Source organism: Drosophila sechellia, chromosome 2R (assembly GCF_004382195.2).
Source record: "Drosophila sechellia strain sech25 chromosome 2R, ASM438219v1, whole genome shotgun sequence".
Classification (NCBI taxonomy): Eukaryota; Metazoa; Arthropoda; class Insecta; order Diptera; family Drosophilidae; genus Drosophila; species Drosophila sechellia.
In genome coordinates, this window is record NC_045950.1 from 6,708,654 (window position 1) to 6,720,045 (window position 11,392).

General features: G+C 38.5%; 1 protein-coding gene across 10 annotated transcripts in view; it reads right to left on the reverse strand.

The window, feature by feature from the left end:
- The window catches only part of LOC6608537 (longitudinals lacking protein, isoforms F/I/K/T), a 59,980-nt gene that overhangs the window by 8,283 nt on the left and 40,305 nt on the right, over positions 1-11,392 (reverse strand). Inside the window, exons 2-3 of one of the 10 annotated variants that reach the window (XM_032714294.1) lie at positions 11,126-11,224; positions 8,324-10,824 (exon numbers count right to left, since the gene is read on the reverse strand). The exons of 4 other annotated variants lie outside the window; for them this stretch is intronic. In XM_032714294.1, coding sequence (XP_032570185.1) covers positions 9,413-10,824; positions 11,126-11,168 — 1,455 coding nt within the window. In that variant the 5' untranslated portion in view covers positions 11,169-11,224 and the 3' untranslated portion in view covers positions 8,324-9,412. Of the gene's footprint in view, positions 1-147; positions 1,471-2,359; positions 6,928-8,323; positions 10,999-11,125; positions 11,225-11,392 lie in introns of those variants that run through there. 5 more of the 10 variants (XM_032714270.1, XM_032714293.1, XM_032714277.1 and 2 more) reach the window with 5 other exon arrangements.

Here is an 11,392-nt window from a genome sequence, read left to right on the forward strand (position 1 = left end):
CCGGATGAGTAACTCTACATTCGTTTCTATAATTACTTGTAAGCATTAACAAGTGTGTAAGCTGCAAGGCCGTCCAATTGGTTACTTGGATATGTTTTTGATTTTGGTGGAGAGTGTGGATTTGATTGAGGGATTATAAACTTGGGCTTGTTTGGGTTTTGCTTTCACGCATATATGATTCGTATGCTTTATTCTTAATTGCTTGCATTTACAATGTATTATTTAGAACATTTACAAATTCTTGCTTTACGTTTGCTATGCTTCATAGGACACCAAGAACTAATATTACAGTCGTTTATGTGGTAGGTATATCGAATTTTTAAATGTATAACTGAGGAATATATATGTGTGTATATGTGTTTGTTTGATTAAACGTGGCAAACTAATGGCGCTTTAAGTCTTTGACTGCTTTGCATGCGAAAGCCCTAATTGCTGGCAAGAATATTTGAGTTTTGAGAACACCAACCACAGTACAACTAAACATTTAAGTTTTCCATATAGTATCTGTATATAGTACGTATCGTATGTGTGTATAAATAAAATGGTCTTTGACCGTTTTGCGGCTAACTTAAAGACAGTTAAAATGAAACGAAAAGTTTAAAAAAACGGAATGCGCTCAGAGAAAACGGTATAAAAAGTTAAAAGTTCATTAAGTAATTTGTGCAGGAATGTGGACCAGCTTTTCCACAACAATTGGGTTCGTTTGGGTTGGTTATGGTTTTGGAGGTAGCTACTACTTGGACAAGCAACTATTGTCATTATTCATTTGGTAAACATTTCACATTACGCCTCTCGAGCGGCTGCCCTCGGGTTGTCGAAACTCCGCTTCCTAGCCATCGTCGTCGTAGTCCTCGTCATCCTCCTCGCTCTCCTGCAACGCCGGCACCGCAGTGATGGTCAGATCCCTGCCGGCGAAATCGAAATTGATCTCGCAAAGAGCGGCAGCGACGTCGCTGTCCATGCCGCCGCCATCTCCATCCTCCGCATCACCATCGTCACCATCGATGGCCTCCTCGTCGTTGCTCATATCGTCCTCGTTGCGTATCACATAGAGACTCTCCTCGTCATCCCTGGACTGCTCGTAGAGCATGCAGTGCTTGCGCTTTGCGTGCCGCAGGACATGATCCTTGCGTCGGGATCGATACTCGCACGACACGCACTTGTACTTCTTCTGCTTGAGGCAGTACTTGCGCACATGCTCCTGCAGTTTCTGATGGGACTTGTAGTAGCGGTTGCAGTGCTTGCACTGCATGAAGGAGTCCCGAGATAATCCTCCTCCGCCACTAGAAATCGCACCACTGTTCGAGGTGTTCTTTGCATGGGAGATGGTGGTGCTGCTACTGGTGGTGGTGTTATTGTTGTTGAGATGATAGCCGTAGAACTCATCGCCGGCATTGGCCGCTGAGCCCGGATTGGCACTCGTTGAGGTGTCCACGCCCAGAAGACTGCCAAGGATCGGATAGATGTCTGCTGGTCAACACACACGGGTATACACACAGCATGGAGGTGTCGAATCAAAATAAAAGGAGAACAAACCAAAAAATTAATAGTGGGCCGATAGCTGAGCACACATCAACTTAAATTAGTTAAATTAATCAAATAATATTGAGAACTTAGTGTTTTGTTGGCTTCTACCCAAGAGACGCTGAACGATGAATGTTGTTGAGTTATGAGTCTAGTTGTTGTTGAGTTTCGTTTGGTTCTTGTTGATGAAGTTTTAGCAGCTTTTGGGAGGCGGTTGATGATGTTTATTTGATGAAGATGCGGTAATGGATGGATGACACAATCCCCAGCAGAGTTACACGAATGCACCACATATACAAAAGCCACTCTCAAGCATTTCTCTAAACAAAAGCTTCGAAACATATGTACAAAAACAATAAGATTATAGAGATCACAAATCAAATGTCGGTGTTGGTGTGTTGTTGTTGTTGGTGTGAATTTCAAAACTACAACAATACAGCAAATTAAATTACATATATATATTCATATCATATATTTGGTTTTGTCAGTATAACTAAGCTCAGTTCACTTTCAGTATAATAACATTGATTAGCAGGTCGGGGCCATTCAAGTTTTCCTCGGTCGCCTTCTGAATTTTCCGCCCGTTCAGTTGATCCAACAAACCTAGAAAAAGAGAAAAGGCACTATTAGTTCGAGTTACTAAATATACAAGTGATTTACTGGATTCTTTCGTTGTTGCGCTGAAAAGATGAGAATTTTCAAACAACATTTAAAGGTAGTTTTAAATAGTTTCTATTTTTTAATATATTTTTAAATTTAGTTTTTATTTCTTGTTTTGTTTTTGCCTGTTTACTTATACAAATAAATCGTTTTACTCGTTAAACATTTAAAATAGTTTTACAAATTTTGTTAAGGCGTTTTCTCGGCTTTATACACAATTACATAATTAAATTTACTCTGAATTCGTTCTAACATTTCTTCGTTCCATTTAAATTGGTTTAAGCACACTTTTCATAGTCTAACTGGCATTTTGAATGTCGTTTTCATTTCCATAAATATATATTGATTACTATTTTCAATTTGTTAATCTAAATTGCAGTGCAAAAAGCAATGTGATTCATTGTCGTATTGTATAAATTTTTGTAAATTTTTTTGTTGGCGCATTCTTAGCTATATAACAAATGATGTTCCAACTTCAATCGGTTTGCAATTTGTTTTTTAGATGCATTTTTACACATTTTTCGGCGTTTTGCTTTCATTTTCAACATCTACTATTCGTTAAGCGTGCGTAAACAGCAATCAACAATCATTTCTAACTTCCTTTTTTGTTAACTTAAAGCTATGGTTTACTTGATTTATTGTGTATGCGTGTGCTATTTATTGAATTCCCCATTTTGAATTATTAGTATTTTTTGGAAATAATATTAGAAAAAAACAAAAAAACGAACAGAAAATGTAGCTTAGTTAAGAGAAACAAAATATCAGATTTTCTTTGACATATCTTGTATCTATTATTTATGTGTGTTGTTTGTGTATTGTGTGTGTTTATGTGTTTGAAAAGAAAGCCTTTCTCATGTCCATAACCCAACCTATTGCCCTCCCACGTCTCTCGACTCATCAGATCCGATCAAATCAGATCTGATCTATGCTTCGTTTCATTTCAATCACAATTAATCACATCGATTCCTTTATATGTTTGTATGTTTCTTTGTATCTATATGTAGATATATTTTGCTTTACATATAATTTTACATTCACAGCTCCTTGTTTACAACTTTTTTTAAACGTGTATTTGTGTGTTTGGGGTGTGTTTTGGGTGTTCATAAATCTTTGATATTGTTTATATAACAGAATAAGATACATATTAGTAGAAATAGAGTTATCTGGGTTAGTACAATTTCTCGAAAAATATTTCACGTCCATCTCAATCTGTTCTCAAACTCGAACTAATCGCCTGCGAACGTTTTTGGTGTGTGTTTTAGGGATTTTGTGTTAGTAAATTGTTAATCAAATTATATTGAAATTTATCACATGCTTTTTTTTAACATTTTAACTATACGACTCGAAAGTGTTGCCATTGCGGACCAAATTCAACTGCATGGTCTCGTGTGTCTTGGATTTAATTACAATCGTTTATATTTGGTTCATTTCGAGTCCATCACATGCGCTGTTGATAAATTATAAAATATGCATAGTAGGTGAATCCATGTTCTTCGCCTTGCTCTTGTTGTAACAAAAATTAGATGTAATTAAACTTATTATGTTTATAGATAAATAAGAACCACAACCTTAGAAAATAGTTAATTAGATCGCATCTAGGATATTATTTATACAAAACGGATACAAATATTGAATTTCGTGTAGTGCTCTTGTTATTCATAAATCTAACAAAATAATAAGCAAAACTCTCAAGAAACTGACTAGCGCAAGAAAGCGATTAAAAAATATACATAGTTACTAATGTAAGAAATCAAAGATGATAACCAAATTTTTCTTTTAATTTATAACGAATTTAATTTAGAATTTCCTCACCTAATTCGAATACTGACTGATAAAATTTTGTTTTTTTTCTTCTTGTTTCGTTTCGTTTTTGTTTTAACAATTTAAACAATTTCGCTTAATATTCGTACATATTTTTTGTGTCGATTTGTGCCAATTTGTTGTCTGTTGTTTAATTTACTTCTTTATCACATTTTTTGTGTGGCACAAACTTTAAAACTGACAACAAATTATGGTATGCGCCCCGCTATGTGTGTGTTTTTATTTTAATTTTTTGTTATTTCAATATTTTGTTTATGAAGTACCTAAGCAAGTTTGTTATACATTTAAGCTCTTTGTTTGTATATCAACAATTATCAAAACTTCAATTCGTGTTTTTGTGTCTGCATGTGTGAAACAAACGCTCGTTAATATATCTATATTTTATCCTTTTATAACAAGACCGCACTGCAAGTTCAGGATTCTCTTCCAATTTTGACAAAAGTAAATTATTTTTAACAAGGAAAAATATACAATTATGATTACTATTAATTACAATGAGGACTATATTCATTATATCACATACCAATTTATCTTTCTGACTGTGACTCGATGCGAGTTCCCCCAACCCGTTTACTTTGCCAATTTCTACCTCCTTTTTCACACTCCTATATGCTGCTCGTTTATATTTATATTAGCGATATTTAAAAATAATTAATAACTGCTTAGTTTGCTTTAAAAACGGTTTGCTTTGCGTAGAGGCGCCTGAACCCAAAGCCACGCTAATTTTGATTTGTTTATCTCTTTTTGGTCAAATTAAAATTCCGCTATCACATATCGTGGTTCATAATTAAATCATTATTTAAAAAACGTTTATGGAATGAGCACAAGATAAATTAATAAATTGTTTGCTTTGTTTTTGTTTTTTTTTTCGAAAAAGAGTAAATAGAGATCGTTGAGTTTCTACTACTAGCTATAATTTGTTATATATAGTATATGCGTAATATATGGTGGCCTTTGGGGTGCATACGCGTACCTAAGCAAACTTTTAACATTTTTTATCGATGTGAGTTTGTGAAAATAAGCAAACAAAAAATGTGAAAAGCTAAAGAACGACGACTGCCTTTCATATCTATTTTTTCCTCTGTTTTTTTTTTTCATTTCTTATTATTTGTTGTTTTTTGTTTTTGGTGCCCGTTTCGTATTGCACATGATCTAGTCGATTCAGTTTGGGAAACGCCTTCTCTGGGGTCTAAACTTAAGCTCTACATGTTGACTCTGTCTCTGACTGTGTTTTTCGTGTCTCCTTAAGGATATTTTTGATATCCTTATCATCGTGAAAGACGCGCGAGAGTGTCCTGCACTAGAAATTATACTATAATTAATGTGAATGTTTTCTTTTTGTTAGCGGTTGGTTGCGTTTGCCGTTGCCCTTGTTGCTGCTACAATAAAATGCATAATTTCCCCCATTTTCCGTATTTTCACCAAAATCAAGAAAAAGTTCATTGAGATCATTGAGTTTTCCTAAGGATTTACACACATCATGCAACATGCAGCGGCGCCTGGACTCTCGCGCGCCCCTCGAAATACATCGCCTGCTTCAATTCTTCAATGCTTCAATTCTTGCCGATTCGAACCCAAAGTAATTAGAACTTCAAAAAACTGTTACGGACAAAACTATCAAGATGGATTAAATGTGAACAAAAAAAACTTTAAAATGATCTAAGAATTAGAATTTGTTAATGTTCCTCTTTATATACATAGTTACGAGTTAGTGTAGTTGTATACATATATATTTTTTATATATATATATATATGTGTGTATATATATATATATGTGTAAAGACGACTATATGTTTCAAGATCATTTGGAAAATTACAGAAAACCGCGCTCTGGACTGGACTGAACTCTGTGTGATTAGGACTTTGGACTCAGACTGAAGCAAACCCGGCACTAAGCCCCGAAACCTGTGGTACAATCCTATTCTCTAGATCCCCGATATACCGATACCGATCCCGGATCCGGCCCGGCAGTCACTAGCTTGAGAGCCTGGCGTCATCGGAGGCCGTTGCAGCATTTGTTGTATCATCGATGTTGGTGGGTGCGCATATGTAGCACGAGATTGTGTTTGTGCTTCGACTTCTTGTGACAAATGGGGCACTCGAATTTCGGCTCCACGCCGCACTCGAAGCGCACATGTCGATTGAGACTGTGCGGCCGGGCGTAGGTGTTTCCACATTTATCGCAGGCGTAGGCTCCACCTCCACCTCCTCCGCCACCGCCACCGCCACCGCCACCGCTTCCACCTCCACCGATTCCTCCACTGCTCCAATTCCCTGACACTGATCCACTAGCAGCTGCTGCTGCTGCTGCCGCCGCCGCCGCTGCCGCTGCTGCAGCTGCCGCCGAGGTGGAAGCTCCTCCACCTGCGGCTGTTGAGGCACTTGTGTTGTTGGCCGCCAAGCCAGCGGCAGCTGCAGCGGCCACAAATTGCACAGCCACACTGCTGGCCGAGTCCTGGCCAGGACCACTGCTGCTACTGTAGCGACGCGTCGGTGTATCGGGACGGGGCACCTTCACCGGCACAGCCTGATAAATTAGGTTCGGCAGGGCTCGCCCATGAGGATGATGGCCGTGGTGATGATGGTGGCCAAGGGGCAGAGTGGTGGGAGCACCGCTTTGGGCGGCAGCCAGAAAGGCTTTGGCCAGGTCAATGCGCAGATCGCAGGGCTCCATGCTATCCTCGTCGTTGCTGTCGTCGTTATCGCCATTACCGTGGCGCGGCTGGGTCTTGGGCACCAGCAGGTTACCCGGGCAGTGGACGGTGGGCGTGACTCGGCCACTTTCGTGTTCATTGTGGTCCTCCTGACCGCTGCCCGGTTCGAACTTGATGACCGGCGTTCCAATGGGACTGTTGTACGGACTGGACTTGATTCCCCCCAGCAAGCTGTAGCTGCGACGGTTGGGCGACAAACGGCCAAAGTCTGGGAATAATGGTTAAAATATAAAAATAAAAGAAATATAATTTTAGTTGGTTGAATTTTCAAGCAATTTCAAAAGATTTTTAAAAATTTTCTGTTGAATAGAAATCATAATCAGACCTATAACTAACTGAAAATAAATAATATATATGGAGTTTTACCGTAGTTTCTTAGAGTCATTTGTTTACTGGGTTTTGAGTTAAATGTGTTGCTTTAGTGAGACATGGTGCTATATGGAGTGGAGTGAACTGGATTGGAGTGTGCGTGTGGTGTGTAGATGTCAGTGTATCTGTGTGAGTGTGAGCTTGTATAAGTACGCTGCAAAATTAAATATTTATTAAATATAAAATTAAAACACAATGAGTACATCGAAAATGTTGAGTAAAACATTTTAACGGAGCTAAGCAAAAATAAACATCAACTTCTTATTCAAGTTACAAGTGATAGATAAATGGCTTCAAAATCAAAGAATTTCTCCGATAATTGATAATTATTTAAGAAATGTACGTTGGGTTGTTAGTGACAAAAACATTTAATAATACTAGTGGAGGGCAGGACGTATAACTCGCAGGACTTGGAAATCTTATCCCGGTTTCCAGAGCCCGAAGTTTTTTCGTCTCACTTTATAAATACGCATGCAATATTAAAATGTAAGGGAAATCATAATACAAAAGTCAGGTAAAATTAAATGATCTCGATAGAAGTATTTGGAAAAAAATATCTATACAAACTAAGTTTTTCTTTTTTCATTTTCATATTTTAATTTGTAAATAAATTTAATGCCATGTATGCATTGTAATTCGTTTTACACACTTCACAATCGCTAGGAAGAAGGCAGATAGATAGATAGATATGTAGATAGCTAGATAGGTAAAAGAAACTTAACTTTAAACCTTCGACAATACAAACGAATGGAGTAATACTAAAAAAAAGATCAAACTACAAATCTAATAGGTCTCATACATTGTTATATAAATTATAATTACTTTGTCTAACAAATACATATATCTATATAAAGACTAAGTAGAGGAATACATAATTATGCATATCTATATTGTATAAATAGTATTTATATTGGTTGTAGTAGTTAAGCATGCAAACAACAATAAGAGAGGGAAGAGGCAACACCATGAATCGCGTTCTTTGGCTGGTTGTCATCAGTCAAGACCGACATCATCATCTCCATCTTCATCATCATCAACATCACATCAATCCATCCACCTGAAATATAGATCTGATTAGTATAGATTCTAAGTGAAAGCAGTGCCTAAAAACTGGTTTTTCGAAAGGGAAGGGAAAGGGCTGGAGAATATGGGGATGTGGCGATCGAGTTTAACCTGGATGATGGGGAATGAAGAAGGGTTCTATATTAAAATAAGTACAACAGGGGGTTTCGGTATTTTGTTTTTGACATTTGCTTTTAATTGTATTTCGAATTTTCTTTCGGGTGTGTTTTGGTTTTAAATACATTTAGCCGGCAATAATTACGATTCGTCAGTTTATTGGAAATACATAGTGGTAATCGTACTCAATCAATATAATGGTATTCTCTCTTGCAACTTCATAGAGGTATTTGTCATTTTTTTCGTTTACATTACAATTTGGTAAGGTAATTTGATGGTACAACTCCTGGGTTTCAGTGCCGTTCGTCGTGGTTCGTGATTCTTTTCATTAAATCTAACAATTTTCAAAGCATACATGCGCTGATGATATTTCGAATTAATGTTTATAAACATTGCCTTTATCAATTAGGTTTAATTTTTGTCTAAAATTGAAAATATTATATCTCATTATCGTTTCGTTTTGACTAGATAATCATTTTTAGTTAATAATTATTATTATATAAGCATAACTTAGTGACCAGAAATCAAGTTATAAAAATGTTTCTAACAAATTATACAAATTATTGCGAATGCAAACATAATACGGAATCAAAAAGATTATCATTATTTTTTTATATTTAAGTATCTGTGGAGGGGCATTTGCTTTATCTTCATGCCATGCATATAGTTTAAGGTTCTTTATTTAAATTATAATATTACAAAATTTTCCCTTCTTTTTTTTATTATTTTTGTTGCTTGTAGTGTTTGTAGCACACCTAAAACAAATTTAGCTGATGACTAGTTTCATATATTTTCTTTCTGTTTGGTTTGGTTTCGTATTTTTTTTCTTTCTTTTTTTCTGGGAAAAAAATTTACACATATTTATAAAGATTAGGTTTAAATTTGTTGTGAGAATTTGCTAAAGCAATACAATATAATTTGTTTTGCATGTCTTTTTGTTCAATGTATTGCAAACTACGTCTAGTTTCCACGGCATCACCGGCTTCGCTCAACGAAAATAACGAAATTGTGGACGGTCCACAGTTTCGATGGGCCCATAAAACTCAACTCGAAGGATTTACCAAGATTTGCACTAGCAGAATGTTCGTTTCCAAAGCCGTTCCTTCTTAGCCGCTGCCTGTGTTTTGTACAAGTCCAAGTCTCTCCTAAGCGCTATCGTTCTGGAACACCAAGGTGTAGGTGCTACTGGTGCTGCTGCCGCCGCCGTTGTTGTTGTTATTACTGCTGCTGACCGGAACCGTTCCATTGCCAACGCCCATAACCACTGGCATGTTGCCACTGGCCGACGCGGGTTTCTTCTCCTCGTCGGCATCCTTCTCGCGATCACGACACTTGGTGTTCAGGTGACGCTTCAGATTGCTGTGGACATTGGTGGCATAGCCGCACATCTTGCTGCAGAAGTAGCGTGGTGGCAAGCCGCACTCGTTCTTCAAATGACACTTGAGACTGTTCTTCCACTTGTAGGTGCGATTGCAGTTGCGGCACACCCACGGCTTCTCAATATCCGCATTGTAGATCATGTCGGCGGAGTGCTCCAGCGACTCCTTGCGTGTGCGCTTGTTCTGGACCAGGACGCGATAACGATTGTCGTCCGAGTGCGACCAGTGCAGGTCGAGATTCTGGCCCTTCACGGGCATACCCAGCTTGTTGCTCATCAGCGTGCAATTGGTCGTGGTTAGGGAGCCACTGGTTCCCGCACCTGACATCATCTGCTTGGGTGCCGAAATCGTCGTTATGGTGGCTGGTATGGCGGGCAACTTAATCTGCAGCGACTGACTGGTGGGCTGTAGCTGCAAGTGCTGCAGATGCTGCTGCTGTTCGAGCAATTGCTGTTGCTGCTGGGCACTAAGCACGATCTTCTTGACGGCACCTCCACTACCACCTCCAGGCACCATAGATCCCGCCATTTGCTTCTCATTCGATTGCTTGGCATGCTTTTGAGTCGCCGCAGCTGTGGTCAACAGATCGTCATCATCATCGTCGTTGTCCATCAGATAGCTATCCTCGAACTCTTCATTCTCAATCTTCACCGCATCGTAGGTCCACGACAACGGACTGCCCAGCTTCAGGTCATAGTCGAAGGTATTCTCATCCTCAATAGCCTCATTGCAAACGGCATCGTCTTCATCGTCGTTGAGCGGCATGCTCTCTGGATTCTCGATCTTTACAATCACCTCGGTCATGGTGTCATCGATGCTGTCCAGCTCCACGCCGGCAGCCGCCAGTGCAGCGGCCGATGCGGCATCCACATTGCAGTTGCTCGACGAGCTCTTGTTACCATTGTTCGCCGGCGTGATGCAGGCAATGGTTGTGCGTCCAATGCTCCCGATACGGGTCACCGTTTGGGTGACCGTCTGCGTCAAGCTGCTGTTATTGTTGTTGATGTTGCTGCTGGCAATAGCCGCTGCCGCCTGCTTGGCTGCAATTGTGGCTGCTGCAGCTGCCGCCGTGGACGTGGATGTGGTCGTCGTCGAAACTTTGGGTCGGATCGGCGTCGACGTTTTGTTAGTGGTTTTAGCATCGCTTATGAGTGATTTTTTGGACTGAGTTAGTTTGTCTGAAGGTTAGTTGTTTGTCGGTATTTTTTTTGTTTGTTTGGTTAGTCATGAAATAGAAATTGGGAATGGTTTTAGTTAGTAAATCTTGTCAATAAATGAGTGTAATCATTGGATAATGAGTAAGAAACTTATGATGTGTCTGTGTGTGCTCAGCAACAAAACAATATGTAAGACTGTAAAAAGAAAACAAAGTTATTGGAAAATTCAAAAATAGGATCAAACCATAATATGTAAATGACAAAATCAATCAAACTATGCATTAATCAAGAAAACTGTAGTCAGTGTAGTTGTGTAAAATACCTGAGTCTGAGGATTTCCCAATAATGGATTTGTCAGCCAGCATTAGCCAATTACGGACTCGAATCCTGGACTCTCCACCTTCGTTCTGGCCAGCTTCATCTGAAAATTTCAGGTAATTGTGTTGATTTCATTAGTAATCATATATTAAATGCAAGTTTCAAACTATAATTCAGATTTTTATGTGTACCTATACTAGATGATTTCCTAACCGTTTTTGATATTTCAATAATTTGTGTGTTTCGAAATAAAATATTTCCAAAAATGAAA